Raw genomic sequence first — 27,114 nt, 5'->3', positions numbered from 1 at the left:
ATCCATATTTCTCCATAACGTGTAAATTCTTTGCAATTTTTCCTTCAATTTCATGTGATAGAGCTGATGTTCGTCCCATAGTTTTTGACTTTGCACCTCGCCTCCCAATTATGTGAGACATAATGGTCATCCTCGGTATTTTATTTTATTTGTAAGCTTGGTAACCATTTAGACGACCACTTTTTACTACTTCAACTGCTTCAAAGAGTTCGTCCTTTGTATAAGAAGCACCCCCCTTTGTCTTCCAAACATAATTTCCTGGGAATTTGGAATCTGAAACAAATTATTCTCCAATTTAACTAAAATATTGATAAAAGTGAATTTGTCAATATAAAATATAGTGACTATATGCGAAATTAAATTCATTTATTACATGTCGAGGAAATCAATGTGATAAAAAATATCTCCGCCCCACAAAATAAATAAATAAAAAAATTGTATATACCCACTGAAATCGGATATGTATATTATTACTTTTAGTATTGTACGTCGGTATAGGCAAGAATTTGAAATAAATAATAAGTACTAAATAAAATGAGGCGTAGAGTTACAAAACCCGCTCTGGGCCATTTAAAAAAAAATTGAAATTGTATCATTCGTTAATATGAATGACAATGAATTTTAATTCAATTACCTATGTTTATTAATATATCGTACTTGTAGAAATTCCGTTATTTTTATAATACGTTTACAATAAATTTAAAAAATCCCACTATTACCTATTTGTATATAAAAAGTAGACTTTTAGTTGTCGGATTTGGTTTTCTGAATTTAATACTATAAAATAACTAATATACCTACGTAGATTATAAATAATATTGCTTAAAAATATTATCATTTTATTTTTACATTTAATAAATAGGTTGGTAGGTATGGTAGGTTTCCCACATTCATGGAATTTGAGTGACATGTAATGGGGTGATTAATTATTTAAAGGCAGGTACTTAATTCCGCTGGGTTTTTTCATTTATGCTATTGATATTATTAAATGTGTTATTGTTATTCTAAATAAATAATAATGCTTTGTAGCAACACAAAGCATTTTATTTCCAAGACAAGTACATACCTACCACTATTTTTTTTAAATATTACATACCAATACAACAGCTAAATATGTAGGTGCAATGCGAAAATTATACAGCTGCCAGTAGGAAAGAATGGCTACAAAATATTTTCTAGATAAAGTAAATTCTAAAATATATTACGTACTTAATTAAAATAAATACACTTAAATCGTCATAATATCCTCAAAACAGTTTTTCGTGATTTACTCAAAACTCAAAAAAGTCTCTGGAGCGGGTTTAGTAACTCTACGCCTCAAATTAGAAGTTATGAAAAAATGCTACACATTAGTTACAAAAATTAATATTTTATGATTGCATGGCACATCACTAACTAAAACTTATCCATACAAAAATATAACAGTGCATGGGGGAAGAGCGTCGGACGCTCTTACCCCAATGATATTTTTTGGCGGGGGAAGTGTGTCTAATCTAATAAAACATAATCATTGGCAATAATCGCAAATATTAAATTTAGACAACAAAATATCATTTAGGATAAAGGTACTTACCAAAAATCACTTGTTTAGGACGAAAGATTGTCGAGATACAGATCGATTAAAAGAACGTGTCGATCTCGGCCGTTGACTTCAAATAACTGACAATATTTGAAATGTCATACTGACCTTAAACAATGCTATTATACTGCCATCTTTGGATGGTGTGTGTGTATTTACATGTGTAATAGATACCCACAGATGTCACAACTTATATTTAAAACACTAAAAAGTTATTGACTATAGACGCTCTTACCCCGTAGACGCACTTACCCTAACTCACCTTATATTTAAAAAAAACATTGATTTTTATAAAAATATAAATGTGTATAACTTGAAATCCTTTTTATTTATATCAAATTTTATTTTAGGCATGGTCACAATATTGAAGCTCAAGTTGATATAAATAAAAAGGATTTCAAGTTATACACATTTATATTTTTTATAAAAATCAATGTTTTTAAAAATAAATATAAAAAATATTAAAACGATGAATTAGTCAAAAATCTAAACGACAGAAAATCTAAAACTTAATAAACTAAATTTTAATGATAATTATGACCATAAAATATAATGCAATAATAAGATTTGACCCTGCAACGAAGTCACATTTTATTACATTTTGTTACAATTATAAGTTTATCTTTAAGTTTAAAAAAAAATAAAAAATCTTTTTAATGTTTTCGGATACATATTTATTAATTAATACAGTTGAAATTGTAAATATCAAAAAAAAATCTCAAATTGCAAGCTTCATATATTTCCGCTAGGTTCTCTGCTGGCATGCGTCTCCCCCTTAAAGTACACACCTTATATTTATTTTTCAAGAATCCATCTGAAGCTAATTCCAACAATAATTATAGCTCTTCTTCCGCATGTGATAAACTTTCCAGCATAGATGTTGTATTGATGCTTGTTGCACCAGGCGTAGCCAAAGCCCGGTGCAGCACGTACCCTCACCAAACTCATCCCAGGGGTACGCGTTCCACACTTTGGGAAACACTGATCTACATCAGTGTTTTTCAACCGGTGTCGGTCCGCAAGAATATATTACCGGTCCGCAAAAGCCTTCACCATGCTATCAACCGACTATATCGCTTCACAATTAGGGGAATTCACACTAGATGAAATGCTGGGAGAATTTTTGAATGCTGCTGACATTAACCAGAAAGTCATATTCAACATCTTAAGTCAACATTTAAAAGCGTTTAATAAATATTTCACAAAAAATTAAGATCTACATAAAGGCGGACCACTAACCTCTGGATTAATAATCCCTTTTTGGAAGATATTAAATCATGCGCACTTACTCCTCGAGAGAAAGAAAAGCTGATCGAGTTATCTTCAGATGTCTGGCATAAAATGCAATCATTGTATCAATCTTGGATATCTTTTGATAAAGAATATTTACCTCTGAGTTATAAAGATCAGATTATTGGTAATTTTTCGACTTCCTATTTATGTGAAAAGACTTTTTCACCTGTCAGTAATAAAAACCAAACAGAAATCGAATGGATGTTAATGCAGCGCTTCATCTCTCAGAAACAATGCTGCAACCACATATATTAAATTTGCTTACAAGCAGCAGCAGATGTGGCACTATTCAAAAGTTGTAATTTTAAAACATAAGATTTAATAAATAAAATTCTATCTATAATGGTTATTATTTCTGGCTAATACTAATATAATATTACTCATATTATGTTGACCGGGCCGCGGGTGTTAAAAGGTTGAATGTTCTACATCACATGCCTATCATTTCTAAAATAAATGTTTAATTAAATAAATAGCCACAACTATAGTTTTTTTAAATGTGTCAACATTAGTAGTCTTTAATTTAAACACATCACATAGATTTTGTAATATGGTGTAGGTATGTCAGGTAGTTTGTATAATAAATGAATAGGTATGAAATAAAACCAAACAATTTTCTGTAAACGTGTGAATTTCATTTAATTGGAAATAAATAAAAAATACTATTGTGGTGCGGTCATAATTTAGTATTACAGTATTAATTACTTTTACTAAACTTTTATCAAAAAGAACAGAAGAATAATATTTTCATATTTTACAAAATTTATTTTAATCTTACTCTCGTCCGAATTATACTTAAAACTTTTAAAAGAAAGAATACTATAAAATAATCATGCTAAAAGAAGTGTGTACCCAGTATTCAAAATATTGTAATATGTAGTATAAAAGTTTATAATCAATTAAAATATAATGCAATTACAAAACATGATAAAAATGAGCTGAGACAAAAATATTCAACATCAAATTTACATTCAAATCATTTAGTGCTGACACCGCGACTGGCCATTAGATCTAATTAACATATTTAAATATGGTAATTAAATATTAATTAACAGGTCAGCAGTGATTGTGTTAATATTGTAATTACATGGAGTATTGGAATTTTTCATTTAGTTTTCATCATCTTCAATTTTAGGCGCTAAGTAGTATCTAAGATGGCCAATGTCTTGAATGCGGTACTCCACGACCAATGGAACGTCGGCTGACATTGAAAGCTGCACCTGAATAGGAAAAATTAAATATATCAGTAGAAATTCAACTCGGTAATTGAAGACAATTTAGAGAATCATGCAAAATTATATTTAGTCTGCAGTCACAAACCAATTGGCTGTAACGGTTCACGGATCCCAGATTCTGCGCTGCTCCAAGTGAAGACAACTGACAGCGAATATATAAAATTCTAACACACTTCAGGGGCTGCACCCAGACATTCAATATGACACCATCTTAATCCAAACTCAGAGAAGCCAATAACATAACGTTCCTAATCTTTCACACCGATCCGATTCAAAATGTCAAAATGTCAAAAACTCAATGGATAGACATTCAAACACCAACTAAACGTCATTGAATAAAAATATGTCATAACAAATCGGCAGAAATATTCGGTTCATCCACAAATTAAAGATAATATTTCGATCGATGCATGGCAGAAATGGTCTCTTCCAGAAAAGGATATTAATTACCTCATCAGACATTTCCGTAGGAGTTTGTTTCTCAGATGAAATAATTTTTAACGAACCATAGTGTCATATCTATTGACGCTAATGCATAAACAGTTTCACTGCCTATAAAACCTTAACCGCCAGTAATAATTAATATTACATACCTGGGAACTAAGTGATGTAGCTTTGATAAAATAGTTAAGGTATTTGCAGGCAAATGTGAGGGTCACCGGTTCTTCCATTTCAATGATAACCGCCTCCTCTTCTTTATCGGCAGAAGCAGTTTGGGCAAGCTTAACATTGGCTGAACCCGCATCACCAGCTGATGAGAATTTCACTCCTGAAGACAAAGATTAATACAAACTGTTAGTTGAAGTTGTTTTAAATTTTCAAATGACATTATAAAATTACCACATTTCAGGAGTAAAAGTAAGTGAGTTTTGGGCCCCTTTGTATGTAAACTTTTGGCATGAAATTTATGAATTATTCTACTTTTTTGATAATTTTATCTGTCTAAAATCACAACTTTTCAAAAGAGCCAAAAGAGTTTTCAACAATTTTGTTTTGGAACTCTCACATTTCTGTGTGGTATTCAGGCATTAAATTTAAATTCCTTTTCTCATTTATGCATTATGGTTATTTTGGTATATTCAAGGATTTTTCTAATTCTTATAACTTCAAAAAACTAGAACTTAGAACTTGGAAAAACATTTGACACTTTTTTTTACTTAATATGTACTAGATTAAAATCATTAAACAATATACATAGAAGAGTTTCCCAACAGTTGAAATAAAAATGGAAAAGGTAGATATACTTAGACAAACCTTCTTTGGTGCAGGCGATGACCATGGAGTCACCGAACTGAGAGAGATCTCGGCAAATTTTGGCGAACTCAGTGCTGGGCATGCGAATGTTGCAAGAATACTGAGTTTCTGGGATTCCCAAGTGCTCTTGGTCCAGGTTCATAAGTTTCATTTCATAATCGGCGACCCTCTCTTGACTTTGTGACTCGAACATAAACGTTACGGTATCAGCATTATCCTGGGCTTTCATGGTCATGTTATCTTTGTCTCCTGCGCATTTGAATATTTTCGCCATGCTGGAAATACACAATTCAGATTGATTACTTATGCACAATCCATCGGACAGTCAACTTTAAGCCGATGGAGAAATAGCCCGGGGATGAATGGAATCTACTCTAATATAAAAATATAAACTAAAATCTGCAATGTTTTTCCGTCATGCTGTAATTAATTTCTCCTACTTCCTACATGCCCAGATACTGAAAATTCGGTAAACAGGCGCTTATATGGTGGTAACACTTTCTGTTCAAATTCCGAAACAGTCCAGTACTCCAAATACGAGTTCTCCATACAATGTTCTTCAAACTTTTCTCACGCTACAGTTACCAGATACAAAACATGGGTGCTACAATCTACTTTTGAGATAGTGGTATTAAAACATTGCATTAGCGCACATTGTCACTTTGCATATATAGCGAAGGGAGGGTTAGGTGACGGAAGGTGGACCATTAACTTTATATAAAAAAATTATGCATGGCCTAATAATTTCAATTTCCTAATATCAAAAACAAAACAGCTAATGTTCCATAGCGGAAGACTGCATTTTCTACCTACACTAGTATTATAAATCAACATCTAAAACAATAGAAGCCCTGCATGGCACGGTTGCCCAATCACGCGCACATCCCTGTATAAGGTGCAGTGACTTTAGTTCCTGCAGACGCAATCACAAAGCTGGGCATATTACTATATAGTAGACCTCTAACCTTAAAATTTTTAAATCATACATAATAATAGCAGATCAAAGATAATTCAATCTCACATCTTCAATGATGACCCATTAGGCGCAGGACATGAACATATTTTTGAAAATTCCCAGAGGATATAGTTTTATCATCGAGTCATTCAATCAGAGACATACAGGCCAAACTAGAAGAGTTTGCCAGCTAAACTGTCATTATGACCAGTCAATAATTCACTCACATAGTAGTCTGGAGCCAGATCAGTTATCTCTCTTTATCACAAAATGTTTGGAAAGAACAAGTCGTCAGCTGAATGCAAAACTATTCTAACTCACATTTGAAATATTTTGCAGAAGAGATTTTTGAAACAGCCTGCTTCAGTTATTTATTATTTATATGGACAAGTCTTTGCACCATTTTTTTCATCAATAATCCTACTAAAATATGATGCATCCATTAATCCATAAAGATAATAAATAATTTCAGTAAGTTGTTTCAAAAAAACTCGCTCCTCAAAAATTTCAAATGGAAGTTGGAATAGTTCTGCATTCAGCTGACGAAGTGTGTAGGTTATGACTGTCACATTAACCACCATCAGACGGATGGTTCGCTTATGTTCATGTGAAACTTTTCACATTGTTTCAACTGTTGTATGAAGCACCAATTTCAAGATTCACAAACAACCACTGGATAACGGTCATTCGGTCAGTCTTAGTCATATGTAAAAATATATCAGAATACAGATATCACATGTAGATGAAAATAATGTTCAGTACAATACAAAAATTTAAATTATAATGTATAATAATGTCACTCACCTACTAAGATTCATACCCATTGATATATTTCTATCACATCGGTATTTATCGAAGCCGTCTGATCTGAGAGTCATTGAAACAAGAGAAACGTGAGAATTATCCATGGCCTGAAAATAAATACAGAACCTTAGTCAGTATCATTTGCTTTTTCCTTTTATGTATCTACAGGATATACACCATTCCATACAGTATCTGCACAAAAAAACTGAATACTTTTTCCAGAAAAAGTTATCAACATGTGACAAAACCTTATTAGGATCACCCTTATTGCGATGTAGGTAGAGTTCAGCTTTAAGTACATACATATTTACAAGATAAAACGTCTGGCGATACGATGCATTGGCGAATAAAAACCATAATGACATTAATACTCTTTGGAAATTGACTCAATTACAAAAAAGATTTTGGCATCTGTACATTTAATACATCATAGAATAATTGTGTAAAGTTTGCTCCAAATGAATCTACGATGTTAATGACTTGCATTTAATTTGACTAGTCTTTTTTCATGTTCATTTTCATAAAAGTTCAAGCTAACTTTTAAGAGGGTACACGAATGAAACACAAAAATTTAGTTTTTGAAACCGTTGTTTGCATAACAAACATCGACTGTAATGTACAAGAGCTTACCCGTCGCTTACCCAATAAAAACTATCAACCTACACTTTTGACCAGACAACTACGGCAAAATATAAACATCATTTACAATGAATAAAATTCACCATTTTGTATTATCAGTCACTGTAATGAGTGTAATGTAATCAGTGGCGGCTCGTGGATTAGATATTTGGGAGTGCTGCGGTTGATTAAAAATAAAAGTTTATTTGGATTATATTTTACTATTAACATCAAAATTAAATATAAATAATTAAAATAAAGAACTTTGCATAAATTGCTTGCAGAAATAAATTTTAACAATGTTAATAAATCATTATAGCTAATTTCTTTCTTCGGTCTGGCGCGCGTGCTCACGCACGACGCAGAAACGGAGAAATACTGAAAACGGACTACGTTAAAGTGCCCACCACCACCCGTCATATATGCACAACCGTGGATATGCACGGCCGCTTTCTATGACGCTTTAAACGTGTCTGAAAGAAGTGATTTTAAGTGCTCATTCCGTCCCGAGACGGAGCCGCACGGGACTGATGCTGCAACCATGCACCGTAGTGCTTAAAGAAGAAAGTTAAGAAAGAAAATGTTTGTTTTTGGACTGGCTCTGCTGTCCGCTGACGTTAAGCGCTTTGTGTACCCGCATACTGAGTGTCACGAATTGAAATGGATGAGTCTACGGAAGAGTCGGGACTATCCCGCTCCCCATACGACGCTGCAAATTTCTCAAATGCCGCAAAGTTGGCCTCGGTTGCAACCAGATCTCCATGACCAATTGGGCCCGTGTGAGGACGGACCCTGGCAAACAGCTCCGCTCGTTCGAATTCCATAAGCGGGCAATCCCAGAGGATGTGTTCAACATCTTGGTGGTCATGCCCGCAGGTACAACCCGGCCCATCTACTATCAAGCCAAACTCGTGGAGTCTGGCGGCGAAGTTGCCATGGCCGGTGAGGAACTGGCTAATCCAGTGCGAAGGTTGGAGTCTTCTAGTTTGGTGCCTGCAGAATACGTCTGGAAAAAAACGGTAAGTGTGCCGCCCCTTGGGGGAGGCGGTCCACCTCGCCTGCCATGCCGCAAATGCGATCTTGTACACAATGTCACTTACAGTCTTCCTGTAAGGAACGTCCTCGGATCTCTGCGGTGGTGTCAAGATGGACACCGGCGAGTATTGTGCTGATCCCCCTCAAGAGGAGGGTGATCGATCCTCTGACTTGGACGTGCAGATCGAGGGGTAGCACCCCCGCGAGTACGGCAAGCGCGTCAGTAGAAGTTGTGTGGTAGGCTTTGGTAAGCGAGATCAGCGCAAGTCGCTGCCCGCTTAATAGTGCGCGTCTCACGAGAGTTAAGGAGTTTACTCGGGAATGCCAAATGCTGGAGGCGTAACCGGCAATTCCCATGAAAATTGCGCCGTATGCAACCTTAAGGGCTCTAGGCTTAAGTCCCCAATTGCTGCCCGCCATTCGGGCCATTCTCTGATAGGCCGAATTGGCCTTAGAGACGGCCGTCTTGGCGTGGTGAACGAAAGACAGCTTGTCATCAAGAATTACTCCCAGATACGTAACCCTTTCGGAGAAACGCACTGAGGTCTGGCCAAAACGAACCGTGGGCGGCCGTCGAGTTATGTTGACCCGAGAACTACCCCTGAGGAGGACAGCTTCCGTCTTGCTCGGGGCAAAGGTCAGCTTGTTCAGCAACCCCCAATTAAGGATTCTGCCCAAGGCGTCCGTGGCTGCACGCTCAAGTGCCGGTCGGCTCGTCGCCCCAACAAGCAGGAGCAAGTCGTCGGCGTACGCAACGAGCGTGCAGCTCGGAGGCAGTGGCAGGGACAGAACGTCGTCAAACAGAATGTTCCACAGAAGGGGTCCCAGGACGGAGCCCTGGGGACACCCCATGGTGGTCCTCCTGTGAATCAGGCTGAGGCCGGAGTCGTAGGTTATCTCCCTATTGCTGAAGTAGCTTTGAACTAAGGCGAAGAGGTCCCCGGGGATCTGTTTCAGCCTAAGCTTTGCCAGAACCAAGGGCCACCACGCAGTATCAAACGCGCCCGCGATGTCGAGAAAAATCCCGGCAACGAGGTCCTTGCCAGAGCTCTCCACAGAATCGATCACAAAGCGAATCGCATCCTCGGTGGACTTTCCGGGTCTAAACCCAAATTGTCTTTGCGAGATTGGACAGTTTTCCGACAGGTGGGACTCAATCCTGCTATTTATCAATCTACTGAAAACGGACTGTCTGACCGGCAGTACGAAGCTGCGAGCACCCCTCCGTCGCCCACTCGAGAATATTCTATTGAAATCGGTACTATGCCAAATCGAGCACCCACCTCACTGTATGATATTGGATGTATGGATGGGCGGGCGAGCTGATTACACGCTTAATAATATTAATATTTTCATATAATATACATAAATTTATGTATATTATAATATTACACTTGTCTCAATTTGCTTGGGGGTGCTGCAGTACCGCAGTGCATATGGACGAGCCGCCACTGAATGTAATTATATAAACATATTATCTATCTTTATTTTTCAAAATTTCCTCACATTTGGCTAGGTACATAATATTCGATTCGCATGGTAGTAGTTACGTTATGTTACGAGTAGTCTGACAATACAAAGTTAACATTAAAATGAAATGTAGCTTTCTTTGACCATTAATAATTATAATTAGTTTGTGAATTCATGAATGTTTCATTTGGTGAACTCCCTAAGTCAGAAATGTACCCCATTGAAGACGTTATTACGAAGAAAATGGCAGACTTGCTTCCATGCAGTTCAGTTACTAAGCGGAATTACTGGCAATGCTAATTACTTGAACCTGATGATCTCTGTTATGTCACATATAAGTAGGTATTATGCAATTAATTTAATCATTAATAAAGTAAAATACTGTAATTGTGCCGCAGAGGTAGCCAAGAGCTTTTATATTTTTTTTTTACAAAAAACAGTTTATTTCATGTAGAAATACTGTTTTTTGTCGGCGCATCGGCTTTTTGATCCAAAAATCGTTGATTGAAAATTTGAAATTTTCATACATTTTGATACACCACTATACAAACTAAGATTATATGAGGTAATATTAGGTTGGGGTAGGTTAGATTATGTTAGGTTTGGTTTGGTCTAAAAAGAAAGTTGTAAAATCTCATGGCCACCTCTGCCGCACATTTACCTAAAGTACCTAAATTAATTGACTTGGTATTGCAAGGTCATTCGAAAGAATGACATGTTATAGGTATCTGAGGCAAATCTAGAAGTATTCAAATGACCTCGTAGTAGTGTCTTCTTACCATTGTTAGCTTAAATTAAGCAACAGAAGACTTTTTATTTGAAATTAGATGTTAATCACCGTTTTACCAACACAACAATAGATATGCCTGACAACATCTATGATGTCTTATCTCCTTAATAAGTTAATGACAGATACATTTGATGTAGGTACAATCATGACAATACAGAAATATGTAGTCTGGAGCTGTGTTAAGTAAATCGTGATATTTCTTACCTGTAGTTGAATTCCATTGTCTGAACAGTCAAACGTAGCTTCTGTCAGAAGATCCTTGATTGCATCGAGGACCTTTTTGAAGATGGAACCTTGGAGAAGTCGTGCTTCGAACATGATCTGAGTGACGGAAATCAATTATTAGAAATGGTACTTTACGGGATATAACTGTGTATGTTGAGTTTCTGGAGGGAACAAATCAACAGAGGCAAATTGCACCATGCAGTTTTCAGAAATATTGACGTACGAGTAAAGTATCGTGTCAATAGATTTGTAAACTTACCGGTTGAGATGTATAAACTTTTGAAAGAAATAAACCACTGTAGATATCTTCACAGGACCGGCCTTGAGAGATTGTACGACAAAGAAGAGAAGACACAAGACAAGAATCGAGGATACACGGAAGACGGAATGGACGCCGCAACAGCGTTGAGAATTTGGCGCCAACAGATTGACAATGGCGTCATATATAGTATTACATGTGCTAAAAAAACTTGTCTATGCAAATATTTTAAAAAACCTCTAATCCCAGAAAATTACCCAAAAGGTTGAACAGAAAAAAAATAAAAAGAACATTATTTTGATTTTTTCTCCAAGAACTCACATTTGTCTTGAATTAGTTATTTTCCATTTAAAGTATGACAGTTCAGTTTAATACTCTCTGCTCCTAAAATGAAAATGTCTTCTCATCAAGTTGCCTGAAGAATTGAAAACATAAACAGTGAGTGCCGCAATTACATATTGCAAAGTATTCCTATGTTTATGCTTGTAGGCCCGTTTTATCTTCTTAGAGAAATCCACTTTTTTATTCTGTGTTTGATAATATCTGCACTTTCAAGAATAATTTTCTTTTCGACACCTTTTTTTCAAATTTCTCCACTATTTTGTTAAGTATTTGAAAATATTGAACATATTATTATATTGTTCACTATATAAAAATCCTGTTTTGTGCTTGTACATAGCACTGATATTATGAGGATTTTTTATCTCATTGCAGCTCTAGCAAATAAATCTCAGATCACAGTGTGATAATTCCTCCAAATGAACCTACAATGCAAAATGATTTAACCATTAACTATTAAATTTATAGCCAGTAGGTATATTGAACAATGGTCTACAAACTATTGATCACAATCAAAAAGGTTTTCGTGGTCAATCAATAGGTTTGGGATAAAAGATATAATTTTTCTGAATTTATGTAGCAAACATAATTTAACTCATAGTGCCTGTTCACATGTGTGAATTTACTGGCACTAATAGTGTGCAAATTAAACTATCAGGATAATAACTGTTTACACGTTTGTCTGTCCCGCCAATCTCATTCTTCAAGCGTGAGTGAAATGCGTTGTAGTCATTGTATGGTGCTATTTGATAATATGTTGTGAAAATTCGTAAACGTCAAAATGCTCTGTGCGATGTAGTTGGTTTTTTTTTTCCGGCATGTTCGCCATTATTGTTCTAGGACAGTCCTAGAATCTAGGTGCTAGCGCAGGTCCAGTTCTAACTATCGCATGAAAATTCAGAAGCTGCTGAACTTTTTTTATCCATGCATGCAATCTTGCAACTTGCACATTATAACATGAATTTTCTTATTATGGCTGCGATAATACAAACCGTCAGCAGTAAATGTATGCACATGTAGACGGGGTATTATTAATTTTATAAAGTCATAATGGGTAGTACTTACTCCTCTATGGAAATGTTAGAGGTGTGTGTCTTCTTAAGACTCCCATCTCTTGCTCTCACATGATCGTTATTAATGTTATTGCAAAGTGCATTTTATTTGGTTTACCATTCCAATGTGGCATCACTCAAAATTGGGAATAAGACATTTGTTACAAATATGTTGAATTAATGTCATTTCGATACCAGACATCAAAATATATCTTTTTGTTCAACAGCAAATCAAGGAAGGGTACATCTGGATTCCACGTATAAAAATATAAACAATGTTGATTCACAAAAAGTGTTTATTTATAAAAATCTCAAAAAGTTACACTTACATACATAAATTTAACTTAATAACCATAGAAAATATTAATATATACACATGTGCTAATATGAATTATCAGTAAGCAGAAAATCTGTCCCAAGAGGGATAATTTTAGAAAAATTTAGATTTTATTTAGAGCACCAAATTAACTAAGCCATGACTATCATGAGTCTATGCCCTATGGTACAAATTTTTTAGCTCAGAAAGGTGCATCCCCACCCAGTCAACTGCTTGCGTAGACCAATTAGAGAACTATTTCTCTTTTGAATTTTGCTACTGGGGAGAGTGGAGGTACGCTCTGTGAGATAAACTAACCCTTATACATAATATTATATATACATAAATATCACAGAATATCAGTAGGTAGGTAACTAAATTTTGGAAAATCAAACTTATATACTTAGTATAATATGTATTATGCAGAAAATAATTACTTTTAGTACACCCTCGCATGGAAACATATTACTTTAACTCGTTGACTATGGAGCATTTAATTACCACATTTAAATAGGTAACATGCTAATTATAATGAATGGCCAATTAATGAGGGCACAACAGGTGTGCTATCCGCTTTGAAAGGATTAAGTAAAAAAATCAATTACTTTTTATAGCGTTTTTAGAATTCAAATTACTATATTCTGTACACTTCATTAATCCTAAGACTTATGTAATAATAAAAATAGTTGAATAAAGCGGTTTCTTCATTATGAAATTAATAATATGTAAGTATGTGTTTGTTAGAAAATGAGAACAAAATTCTTTGGATCAGTACTGTATACATTTACTCTATACTTATAGTTTCTATCAAACTTAAAAATCAATAAGACACCAGCTTATTCAAGATTCAATTATAAAAACTTGAGAAGTCAGAGATTTTTATGTTTGATAATTCAGACTTTATTTAAAATGAAATCTCAATATTATAGCTAAAAAACCAAATATTCGATCACAGTGGAGTAATATAAATTAAAGACAGTTTACGAACAATGAAACACAGGCAAAACAGTAAGTTATATTTTGATTTCAAGATTTTTTACCATTTCTCTGTTCACCAGTTACTGCATTATTCAGGAATGAATAAAAGAATAATCCACTTATGTAACTCAGGGAAAATCTACCAATTAAAATGCCAGTTTTAGTCGCTATTATACATGGCGTTGTAAGGACTCACTGACACATGACTATGTATGATTGAGGATCAAACTGTTAAACAGGTGTCCTGCTTGATGTCATAATATGTATTTATATAAATTAGTTTTATCTTGGGTGTAACTCATTCAAACTGCTGTAAACTTAAATTAAATAAATAATAATTGTTTGTGATTTTAAATTATTATCTTCAATATCTATGGTACACAAAGGCAGTTTTTTATAAATTTGTGAATCCGTTCATGTGCACAATTATCTGAATACAATAAAGGACAGTAACTATAATAATTATGTACCTAGTATTACGTCATGATGAATGAAATTCAGTCTCCAATATTTTTCTCGTAAATCATTTATTTAAATGCATATCTGAGTTGACAGTTTCGGGACCAACACATTGATTGTATTAGACAGTAAAACTGAAATAATTATATAATTAGAGGTAAAAAATTAAATTATCCAGTACATACTTTTATTCTAGAAAAAAAGGTGGGTGTACTATATTTATAATAGAACTACATTTATAATATACTCTGAGTCTGACCCATGCCTTTAGAAGGTTCAATATCTCAATTTTTCTCTTCTCGATTAAATATTTAAACAAAATCACATATATATATTTTTAATATGGGGAAACAGCCCCCAGAAAAAAGCAATAGTCATATTTAAAAAAAAAAAAACAGAAATATACACAATAGGCACCGTTATTTTAATAATCAAGAAAAAAATTATATTTGGTAATCATATTCACCGCAAAAAAATGTTGTTTAAGGAGATATGCTTCGTTCACATGGCGAGCTTTTTCTAGTAGAATAACAAGTGATAATAATCATGAATTACTACCAAGTTAACACTAAATCTCCTCAAAAGATTAAATTGATGAAGATTCAGGGTTTAAATTTTTATGGACGGCAATTGGCTGTAGAGATTAGAGATTGTGATCGAGATTTCTCGAGAAATAATAAGAAAAGATGATTCTCGAGAATTAATTTTCAGAAATTTTGAGATTCTCATTTCTCGAGAAATTGTTACCCGGAAAAAAATAAGTTTGTGGTGAAAAAAGTTGATTCGAAACAAACGTAATTTATTTAATTCATCGGCAAAAAAGTTTTAAAAAATCTACTAGCATTGATTGTGAAAGAAATTATGGATGGAAAGAAATTGACTATAATGAGAAATTTCTCAAGATCATCATCACTTCAGAGGAAACAATGAACCAATCTAAAATTCTTGAGAAATCACAAACTCTAGCTGTAACTATATATTATTATATGTATGTACCTTCTATGATTATTTTGGCTTAAAGGTATTTGTAAAAATAATTGGTTGGCAGTCTATGGTTGATAATAATTATCACAGTAACATACTCTTTTTAGTGTAGTATAATTCACAAAAGATATGTAAATATATAAAGTAAAAATTGAGATAACTCTAGTTATAAAAAAAATTAACTAAGTAGTTCGAGATAGAAAAGGCACAGATTGGTCAAATCTTGAAGGCGGTGCACTGGGACTTAGATCATTCATTTCATGAGGTCTTTCCAGATAAGATCTATTCGGTGATCTAAAAGACTGCCTAGAAGAAGTGTTCGAACTTCTTCTACGTAACTTATTCCTTGCTGGATAAGTAGGCTGGTAACCATCAACTGGAACTGTCCCCAAGTAAACTGTTCCTTTTTGACTGAGACTTTTGTGAATTCCGGAGGCAACGCAGACAACCTGAGTGAGAGAGAAAGGAATTCTTATGTTACAAGAAAAAAATGAACACCATCAATATTATATAATGTTTGAGGCTTTCACGGTTGTTTTTTATCGTCGAGTATTTTTGAGTTTCCACCGTGTGTCCTTCTTCCTTCTTTACTCGACGTTTCAGGCTCGTTGCAGAGGCCATTATCAAGAGATGATATGTTTTATGATGAAAATGTTGTGTAGGTATATGAATGTAAACGTTGCTCTAAGAATGTCAAAAGGAATCCGATTAGCTAAGAGCAAACGTTGCTCAGAGTAATGTGTCAATCGTTACGACCAGAGATACAGTTGATTCCGCTTAATTGGGAGACATCGAGACTAGGGCATTTTAGGCATTGAAACACAGCTGACAGCTGTCAAATGATAACATTTTGTAAACAGAAGAAATAGTGAATATTATTATAGACAAAGCAGTATTGTATTGACTACCGATTATCTACGCAAACACTGTGATGATGATATACCAACTATTAAATTTATAGTTTTCATACGTTTACCATGGCAATTAAAAAATATAAAAGAATGGAAGGACCGAACAAAACAAACTGATAAAACAGTAACAAGGTGCCAGTGATAGCTATGTACTACATATTATAGCAATAGCGAAGGGTGGAGGTAGGCTGTTAAGATCCGTCATAAATAGTGCATATTAAACTTTGTTAGTCATACGTATTTGTTTTTATTGAACTAAGACTACAATTTACAGATGGTGTTGGTTAGTTTTTAAACATCAATTAAACCCTGCCTAACAAAACCATAATAGTTTTTGTATACTTTGGGCAATACGATAAAATTGTGCATACTTTTACATTCATACTCATTTGTTTTCGTTGGATTAAAGTGTCATATTACACATATTGTTGGTTAATTTTTTTAAATTCATTAAGCCCTGCTTAAACCAAGCTAATTATATCTATAAAACATCCAAAGTTATGTAAGATTTAATTGCATAATTTTAGATATTCTATAGATAGATGAGTATTTTTTGACCATTATCTATTATGGCTTGGTTTTCGCGGGGTTTAATTGAATTTTAAAAACTAAGCAACACCATCTGTAAATTGTAGTCTTATTTCAATGAAAACAAATACGTATGACTGACAAAGTTTAGTGTACACTATTTATGGCGGATGTTAACAGCCTACCTCCACCCTTCACCACTGACATATCAATCGCCTAGTCGCTAAACCCGCTCTGGAGGTTTTTTTGAGTTTCGAGTGAATCACGTTTGTGCATTCACGATGATGTTGATGCTAGTAGTGGTGACATTGGTATAGAGATTTAAGCGTATGCTGAAAATCATGGTTTGAATCGCGATATCTGATTAGTCGGCTATGTAGAGCGGATTTAGTAACCTGTTATTTATCCTAGAGAGGATTTGGTGACTCAGGTCAATATTAATTTAAATTTTTTTACGAAGCAGCAGAATTTAAAATTCGCACCTCGATGGACTGATAGACCTATCGATATAGCACATACGTACATTCAAAACTAATTTTATTGAAAAATCGTCCAGAGCGGGATTGGCGACTAAGCGACTCATATAGACAACATAGAAATTAGCGTCCGCCCACTTGTTGGACGCCTGTGGTAATTGCGTACCCTACACTTAATGTTGAGTTACTACAATGTGGCCACCATTAGTGATAAATGATTTACATAATAGGTATTATAATATAGAATATACAGCATACCTTCACTTCATAGTCCAAATCCATGATATTGCAATTCAATAAGCCTGAAGGTTGTAGCTGTGGAATGTCCATAATTTTTTGAGAATCTTTGGTTGAATTTGAAATAACACGGCCAAATGATGCATCTGATATTGCAACTTTACACAATTTCGTACTGACGTATGGAGTCACCGACTTGTATGTGATTATCTAAAATAGAAAATATTTGATGCCATAATAAGCGATATCGAAGTTAGTCATTGTTTTGCCTTTATATTAGCGACATAATTAAAATAAACGAGTTATTAATGACACCATCTAATAAAACCTTCAAATTACATGCGGAAAAATTAAGCAAACAAACATAATAATGTATGTATATTTATGTTCTTTTAAAAGAGTCTTGAATAGAGCAACATTGCACTGATACTATGCATAATTAAGAAAAGATAAGTCTTTCAATCATAGTGTAGCGAACACATCCATTATACAATCTAAATATTATAACAAATAATGTATTTAGATAGGATCATAATTATGTATGCTGCAGTAAAATGAGATATGTAAGTCTGATTTTTTAAAAGATATGTTGAACAGGTCAAATTACTTATACACATATTTTGCGTAACGGAAGAGTAAATTCAGTTAGTGAATTCCACATTTAATTTAATCATTCTCATATAAAACTGTCCAACATACAATCTGATTTTAACTCTCCTAAAATACAGTTATTTTAGACTTATCTCCCTTTTACTTTCACATATACAGATTTTTTTATGAAAAATGAACGTTAGCCACTTGTTCAAACCTATTAGGTCCGTACTCTGGGTCCAAACACATTGAACAACAATATACTATGAATTTGCCACACTTAGGATTTGAACCTGAGGGCCACGACTTCATACACCGACACGTTACCGCTCGGTCATTGCGGGTGTATATAATAAATACGAAAATAATATTATAATGAATAATATAAACCTTGCGGAAGTATATCTTGATGTTATTTAGGTTAACGTAGCTTCCGTTTTCACAGCTGATATCGAATGGCATTGTCTGAGCTGGGCAGAATCCTGAAACTGGCAGACTAACTTCTACCTTCAACGGAGCCGATTTACAAAATAAGCAGCAAAAATTCTTCTCCAAGTGTAGTTGAAAAGGATTCTGTAGACAAAAACAATGGTTTTCTATAAGATCAAGCCATGTATAAGGCTTCGGCCACATAGGCAGGTGCCTTACTTGGTGGCTACGTGCTAGGTGACATATCATAGTGAAAGAACAAACATTATTCTATCACAATGACCATATTACACGCTTCGCGCCTTGCTATGCGATCATGAGTCACCTCGTGAGTCTCCCGGCAAACAAACGTATATTTTAAGGTTATGAATCATGGGATGAATAATTGACAGTATACACCCAATAAGTGCGAATTTGTGACATTCGAAATTTTAAACTTAAATTCTCTGTGAGAAGTAGCTTTCTGGTTAGTTTTGAGAGTGACATATCGTTGTTGACTTGAGTGCTCCCAAATGTCAAACGAATTTGTACCTAAGCACGTAGCCTGCAGTATGGCAGTAGTGTTTTTAGTAGACAAACATAGCATCTAGCTCAGGACTAGCGAAGCACCTGCCTATGTGTCCGAAGCCTAAGGTTTTAGTTCAAGAATAACTGATAGCCAATGATAACTTACATCATGACCTTTAAATATACATAAGTACCACATTATAAGTAGGGTCAATAATTTCGCCATGAAAAAAAAATCACAGCCCGGCAGATACCGCCATGCTAATTAATACCTCCCAGCATTTTAATGTGTTTGTTTAATTTGAACGATGACGGTGGAAGAGTGTGGTAGACCACACAATAACAAAATTTTTAAGTCTACTTTATTTTAAATTTTATGACAGGTCCTTAAAGAAGAAATGTTTTGGTGACGATAGTGTGAGTACTTTATAGATGACTTCTTATCAAACTTTTATATTCCGCGATTGTTCAAATAATCTGACAATATAATTATTATTACATATTAAAATATGTAATGCTTACTTGATATTTGGAATCCAAATTCAAATCTAAATCTGACACAATCGGCAGAGTCATCGATATTTCTCTGTCCACAGGTTGTGGTTTACTCATATGAAGAGTCACCTTTATTGTGTATCGAATAAATCCATATTTTTCTTCAAATGACGATGGCAAAGTCGTTGGTAGTTTGTAATTAAATCGATAAACATTTTTTCCAGTTGGAATCTCTAAATCAGCCCCTATAGAAAAAAAGGATAGATTATAAAATGTGCAACAATAGCTGCTGTGATTATTCAAATACATTTGCAATATTCTTCACACCAATTTACATCAATAATAAAAGCAAAAAAAATATATGTACATATTATTATAAATTACAGCAAAGCTTTTCTGTGGGCCTTGTTTTTCACTAGTGACGAGGCTCTTTTTCATATCCTGTAATCCATGACATTACACGCTACAATTCAGCCACCGTGGGCATATATAATAAACAAGACATATATGTATTTGAATGAATTAAATTAATAATATACAGTGAAGTATTTACAACCATTTTTAAATCTAAAAGTGTTAAAAAGTATGACCAAAAAACGATTTCTACAGTAGTACCAACTATTAATTAACTGTACTGTGTTTAATGCCGAGTCCAGACTATGTGTAATGTAACATGTAATATGCGAATTGTATGAACGGCACACGATCTCGATGCGAATCCTGTAGTTGTACGGATTATTGAGCTCTGCGAGCGCCTTTGTGTTTCGTGTCAAAAACCGACAGCCGATGGATCAGCGCAAATGTCGCTACGAGCATTACATATAAGGATTGTAGCTATGTATGGACGACAAATTCGCGTTAAATTACACGCGTATGGACGCGGCCTAATAAAAATCAGGGGTTCGGACCATTATTTTTTTTCATTTGGGTTTTCGTTTTGGTTCAAGTAAAAAAATATATATCGGTTCAGTTCTGGTTTTCATTCGGAAAAAAATAACGGTTTTCCCAGTTTTCGGTTTAACTTAAGAGTAGTGAGATGTCCTGGGTTCCAGCGGCTAGCTCAGGTGTCCATCGAACCCTGGATTCACAAAAAAAAAGATATTTTAAATTGAGGAGAAATTAAATGAAACCACGTCTGTCTCGTGTGTAACTTGGTATTATCTTATATTTTAAATTTTCTTTACAGGTTTGCATATTTTGTTTTTACAATAAGTTTCGTAGGTCCGTACATGTTGGAAAAAGGACGCTTACTAACTTTCTTTCTTTTCTTTTTAAATCTCCCGTACCCACGCCGACTAGTAAAAAGGACTCGTGATTGGCCAAATCTGATCGCATGATCTTTGATTTGGCGAATCACGAGCCTGACCCTGGCGCGCGAGGATTTCACCGTTGTGCAATGCGCGGCAAAATTTATTATATTTGAATACTTATATTTAATCTTAAAATTATCTCTTTCATCCATCATCATTTATACTTTAAAATCTATCTTAATTACACCTCCGCCCAGTAAGTGATTTTCACGCACCGGACGAAGGCCTTTACTCATGAATAAAAAAATACGTAGTTGAGCAAGGAATCAGATTAGATGTTTTATGAAGCTGTTTCTAGAGGTCAGGGTTACGTTTCGACTTATGACTACTAAATGATTATTTTACACCGGGAGAAGCCCGCCTGTAACAGGGGTGCATCAGTAGGTACCTAATTAATTTTTAAATGTTTTTATTTGAATTAAAAATTTATTTTGTACCATAATTTAGAACATTTTATGATACTTGTATGATAGCCTGGCGCCACGCTCCGAAACCAATGGCTATGCTGAACCGTACGGCCTTAGTCATAAACTTTTAAAATAATAAATTATAAGCACAGAACAGATTAATAAATAGAAATGAAAAAGCCATCGCCATGGACCCATATTTTGAAGCAAGGTATTTTATGGCAGTCATGCCGTAAAACCCAAATATAACAAAGCATGCCGATGGCATACCAAACCGAAAAAACTGATATTTTGTTTTCGGTTCAGTTCTGGTTCGAAGCCCTGGTAAAAATATCTGAAATAATCAAATAAAATCATTTTTACTTGTAAATGTTAATTTAATTACAGTGGAACCCCGATCTACCTTTCTCGCATAAATCGTTTTCCCGCACGGATCGTTCATTTTTTAAAGTTCCGCCAAACACCCATAATAACAATGTTAAATAATCCCGCATTAATTATTGTTCCCTGATATATTTGTTCTCCTCGATCTAGCGTCTAAATATTATGGTCCCGTCACAAATATTATCCCGATTGACCGTTTTTGTTGAATATTTTTCATTTTGCTTTCATAGGATTGTTTGCACAGGTTGGCCGGCGCTCAGGCTTGCCTCGCATCTCGTATCATGAATTTTTATAAGTCGCAACTAAAATGCCCCCCATGAATAAAACTAGAACTCTAGCTGAGAAACTGAAAATAATTCAAGACGTCAAAAAAAATCCAGGAGAAAAACGAATTTAACACAATGCTTACGGGCCCTTTTAATTAATTTTGTAATTAACGTGTTAATTTGCATTTGAAAAGTAATTAGCAAAAACAAAATTTTGTGCGGCCCGTACTTAAGCATTGGGTTAATATTAAAAAAAAAAAAATTATATATCAGTACCGCATTATGGCTGTCTATCTATCTATCTTCTATCGTCTATCTTTTGTCCAAAAAGTAAAGGTAAGTTTTTATGGCACGAGAAGAGACATGGAAACCAGCTGTTTTCAAATTTTTAGGAAGATTTCTAAATATAAAGTATTTAAGAAACTTACCGTCACCACTGCCAATAAGATAATAAGACAAGTTGAAATATTCCTCCTTTCCAGAATACTCAATTTTCCGCTTTTTTCTTGAAGAATCTGTTATTGTTTCTTTCCAAGATGTTTCAGATTCTCCTTTGAATTCTATTTTAATTCCTGAAATCCAATCAATGAGTATAGTATTAGTATTTTAGTATAATATGATGCCTCTTGAAACTCTTGATTTGTAGTGTTCAATTGGTATTTCATAAGTCAGCAGAAATACTTTAATTAAATTTCAAAACAATACAGAGAAAGAAAAAATCAAATCTTAGATTAAAATTGATAAAATTTAAATAATACCTACACACCTCTTACTTTTTTGGGGACGTTCAACTTGTACTCAAATTGGCCATTGATTATTTCTCCAGGATAAAGCACGTCACGTTGATTTTCAAGAATTATTTGGCAGTCTTTTTTCCCCATTTTCAGTTCTTGTTGGTCACTTTTTGTTTAAGTACCTATATTAAAAAATATATAAAAACCAAATAATCGTCCATCTTTTATCACCGAAAATTTAATGTATTTAACTGCTATTGTGTTTTGTTGTGACTTGTAGAAATGATTCATTAATGACCTCATTCTGACAGCTGTGAATGTTTTTTTTTTCATTTTTGAGTTTTGACATATGAATTGGTGTAGCCAGACGGAGGTACCCTTGTCCATAGATAATGCTTTGTCCACATTCGAAAAGGGAAACAATGTTTGCTTGGTAATAACAAAAATTGCTCCAACTAAAAACTCTAATCCACTTGTGTGTAATGTTAACCTAAGCGCTCCATATAATAATAGATTTAAATAAAACAGTTCATGAAGACGATAAAAATATTTCTAAAAATTCATAAATTTCCTCAAATTTATTGTAGTTTTTTTTAAATGGCCATCATTTAATAATATTGCAAATCTAATAACAAAATTCTTGGTTGTATGCGTATACCCAGCATTTTTAAATGTCTATTGTGTTGTGCCGATTTTAACAGATGAATACTGGCTCTTGTAACCTTTGCAAACCTACCGTTGAGTAAAATCCCTCCCTTTTAAAGAAAACCGCCAAAAATTGAAAATACTAGGTAGGTAAAAATGAACGGCGGATCGCAAGTAAAATACTATTTTTAGACATACATTATTGATTATTATCATGAAAAAGGAATTTCAACATAGAAAAATAAATGATTCTCTGATAGCCAACTATTTAATGAGAAGAATGAAACTGTTTTACATTTTTTTAATTTCAGGTGTTAATTTAATAGTTGAGAGAAACTGCTTGGTAAGTTCATTGGTGATGCTTGATCGTATAGAGTTTTTATTGATATTCATAATTGAAAATGTTTGTTCACATAAATGTCGATTGATCCAAAAATAACCAACATTCTTCGAGCAGAATCTTTAAGTTATTCGAAATTGTCCAAATTGAGTGTTGTAAAATTTGCAGATTTCTTCTCGGCGGTGCAATTCATGTGTATTGAAATTTTATTTTTAAAAGGGCATTAAAATGTAGAAAAAAGTAAACTTTTTTCAGAAATACGATTAAAGCTCGTGGGCCCCACCGGAATACATAGCGGCCCGCTTGCCCAGGCCTGCCCTAAAATGTTAGGATATTTATAGTTTTTCCATATTGACGTCCAATCCGCTCATGGGATATGTCGCTCCTAAGCAAAGAGCGACCTACCTGTAGTGTATAAGTTTCTACCAGTACGGGTCTTTACAGTTATAATATTGACAGACTAACATAGATATTGGGTGTCCATTGAAGAATAAAAGCAACATGAGGGGTCTGATAATAAAAACTGATCTGAACTGTCCACATATGATTAAAATCCGTCCACACTTATGTGTAATTTCACAATGGTCTATAACTTCTAAAACATCCCAAAATCATATGAAAACATGTTTGAAAACCTAACAATCTACAGAAACAGATTATTTAAAGTGACATAAATAGAAGTTGACTTGTCCGATATTATTTTTCATGGATATATTACAAATAATTTTTTGCTTCGTTTTTTTCTTTACTAAGTTGATTTACCTGTACTTTTTATTTGTTGTGCTCAATGTGTCTTTTTTAAACAAATAAATAAATAAGGGTTAATCAACCCTAATATAAATATGCGTGTTGTTCTGGTTTGAAAATAAAATCCCTTAAAAATAGTAACTAACAAATACCTACAAGTTACGTCTGACGCATAAAAACGTAATTTACCACTAATACTGAATTGTGGACATATCACTTTTTGTTATTACGTAGATGCCTCACATGGTTGCATTCATTTGTCTAAAAATATTATTATCAATTTATTTTGTAAGGTAGTGGTCTTGAATATCTTTATTAGAAAGGCATCAATGCCTTTCAATAAAGGGGTACGATTTATGATTGTACTGCTCAAGAACCGCGCATTTAAAATGTTTCACAATCAGATATTTGATTCAAATTTTAAACCAACTTTGCTTACAAATTCTCTTGTAGTTATTGTTTTTTTTCCATGTGGTACTCTGATCCAACCGAGGCCTGATCGGTATCAATCGGTAAAATCACCCCCGATCGCCTAAGACCGGGCCTGCCTGTAAGGACCCGATGGGTTAGATGAATGGCTAACAATCATTCCTCGTAAAATAGTCTGTTAATATAACTTCCACTCTGCAATGTCAAATGGTAATTTACTTAGGTATTTAATAAAGTGCTTGGAATTTGGAAGTGAAAAATAAAATAAATAACACAATTTTCATATGTAGTTTAATTTCACTAAAATTATAATCCCATATATAACAATTCTTAATATGACCATGCAATTCTGGTGTACCCTCAATAGCATAATCAATGTGGTGCATTTTTATTACTAAAAACATAGATGCGACTGCCTGATAAATTTTCAGATGTTAATTGGTTTGGTAGGTCACCCTAATAGACTTTATAATTTATAATGTATATAGGTAAATCAATGCAGTGATTCAAAACAAGAAAAAAATATATAAAACTACATGCATAACGAACATTCCTATATTTTTAAATTATCCACATTTTATTTTATAAGTGTGTTATTATAATTTTTCAAATAGAAAAATCTATTCAAACCAATTGTCATCTGTAAATGTGAAATTAAAAAAAGCATTATACTATAGTGACATCAATGGCAAATAAAAAATAAGAGTATTTTCCAGTACAATTTTACAATTACTGCAAGAGGTATAAGTTATTATACTCAATATCAAAATGAAAGTGACATAAAATAAAGCATGATTATTATTCAATTATTTTTAATTCTGTACAGGTATTTATACAAAGGCAGTAATTTATTTATTCTTCTCTTAACATTATGTATAATATAGACGTTTTCGGCAGCATTCACCGCTCTTCTTGTTTCAAGAAGACCAGGGTTATAAAAATGCTAGGCATAAATATGATTAAATGACGAATCATATTAGGTAACACAAAAAGGCACTATCAGATATATTCAGCACAAATTTTTAGATTCAAAAAAATATATCAACATAAAATGAACCACATATAATAAATTTTAATTGGATATATTATATAAAAAGAAATGTTTAAAATCTTCTAAAGAAAACATTATTGAAGGTACAATCATCAATGCGAAACAATATGTATTACAAAACCATATTAATAGATACATGGTAATGAAAGATTACTTTAAATAATAATAATCATATATAAACATATGTATTTCCTTTTAAAGGTTTATAAAAGCGGTAAGAGAAAAATAGTCACAACATATTAATATTCAATGGTTAAGAGCAAAAGAAGTCTTCGTTCAACTAATAATTAGGTATATGGCCATAATTACAAAACAGCCCTAAAAGAATTTTTACTTGATAAGACTTATTAAAACCTTTGGGGTGATATTGCGATCTAATAAAAATCACAATTTGTGGCAATTCATTATCATATTATCTATATGTATTTACAGTCAAATTATTTCATAGAAGATAATATTATGCCTACAGTACTATAATATATGATTTAGACATTTTTAACATTGATAAACCCTAGCGTACCTACCTAATTGTTATCCGATATCCAAATACTTTATACAAAATTACATAATACTAAGATTTATGTTACGACCGTACCGATTTCAAAATAAAACAAAAAGAATATAATGCCAGCATACAAGTATATAAATTTTTATTTAATATGACGTATTACTTTGACGGCAGGAACTAGATGAAGGATAATAATAAATAATCCAACAGGTCGATATTGTGACCGTTACATCAATTCCGTGAATGTCAAATATATGCTGTTATTTTTTTCCGCTTCAATAATATGATTTCATAAAAATATATTTAAAGGAAATTGTTTTATAGACTACGTTCGTTCAACTAAATTTTTTGGTTGTTTTTCATCATTGGTCAAAAATAAATTACATCACACCAAAAGATGGCATAATAGTGACAATAAATGTAAAATAATTACCGGTTACATATTATATACAAATATTTTTTTAAATATTTATT

General features: G+C 33.5%; 2 protein-coding genes across 2 annotated transcripts; both read right to left on the bottom strand.

The window, feature by feature from the left end:
• Positions 1 to 3,367: 3,367 nt before the first annotated feature.
• On the bottom strand, positions 3,368 to 11,682 carry PCNA (Proliferating cell nuclear antigen). Its single transcript, XM_085953326.1, has 6 exons — positions 11,518 to 11,682; positions 11,238 to 11,354; positions 7,121 to 7,227; positions 5,362 to 5,636; positions 4,701 to 4,876; positions 3,368 to 4,092 (listed from the first exon to the last, which is right to left on the bottom strand). The coding sequence occupies exons 2-6, from the start codon at positions 11,349 to 11,351 to the stop codon at positions 3,982 to 3,984; spliced, it is 783 nt and encodes a 260-aa protein (XP_085809452.1). The 5' UTR covers positions 11,352 to 11,354; positions 11,518 to 11,682; the 3' UTR covers positions 3,368 to 3,981.
• Positions 11,683 to 14,717: 3,035 nt separating this feature from the next.
• LOC147068415 (arrestin domain-containing protein 3-like) lies at positions 14,718 to 23,307 on the bottom strand. Its single transcript, XM_085952795.1, has 6 exons — positions 22,953 to 23,307; positions 22,615 to 22,758; positions 19,847 to 20,064; positions 18,779 to 18,961; positions 17,819 to 18,007; positions 14,718 to 16,094 (listed from the first exon to the last, which is right to left on the bottom strand). Exons 1-6 carry the CDS (start codon positions 23,065 to 23,067, stop codon positions 15,828 to 15,830), a joined length of 1,116 nt encoding a protein of 371 aa, XP_085808921.1. The 5' UTR covers positions 23,068 to 23,307; the 3' UTR covers positions 14,718 to 15,827.
• Positions 23,308 to 27,114: the final 3,807 nt, after the last annotated feature.

This window comes from Rhyacophila brunnea, unplaced genomic scaffold, assembly GCF_057557595.1.
Source record: "Rhyacophila brunnea isolate RB1 unplaced genomic scaffold, BYU_Rbru_1.0 scaffold_3, whole genome shotgun sequence".
Classification (NCBI taxonomy): Eukaryota; Metazoa; Arthropoda; class Insecta; order Trichoptera; family Rhyacophilidae; genus Rhyacophila; species Rhyacophila brunnea.
The sequence above is the reverse complement of the archived record's forward strand: the minus strand, read 5'-3'. Positions and strand labels throughout refer to the sequence as shown.

Excerpts from the sequence above, each read along its gene's own strand:
- PCNA (XM_085953326.1), bottom strand. The coding sequence starts at position 11,351 with ATGTTCGAAGCACGACTTCTCCAAGGTTCCATCTTCAAAAAGGTCCTC. Across the intron at positions 5,637-7,120 it reads ATGGGTATGAATCTTAGTAG|CATGGCGAAAATATTCAAAT; the intron begins GTGAGTGACATT and ends GTGTATTTCCAG. Across the intron at positions 4,093-4,700 it reads CTACATCACTTAGTTCCCAG|GTGCAGCTTTCAATGTCAGC; the intron begins GTATGTAATATT and ends TTTCCTATTCAG.
- LOC147068415 (XM_085952795.1), bottom strand. The coding sequence starts at position 23,067 with ATGGGGAAAAAAGACTGCCAAATAATTCTTGAAAATCAACGTGACGTG. Across the intron at positions 18,962-19,846 it reads ATTTGGATTCCAAATATCAA|AATCCTTTTCAACTACACTT; the intron begins GTAAGCATTACA and ends TTTTGTCTACAG. Across the intron at positions 18,008-18,778 it reads TCAAGATATACTTCCGCAAG|ATAATCACATACAAGTCGGT; the intron begins GTTTATATTATT and ends TTTCTATTTTAG.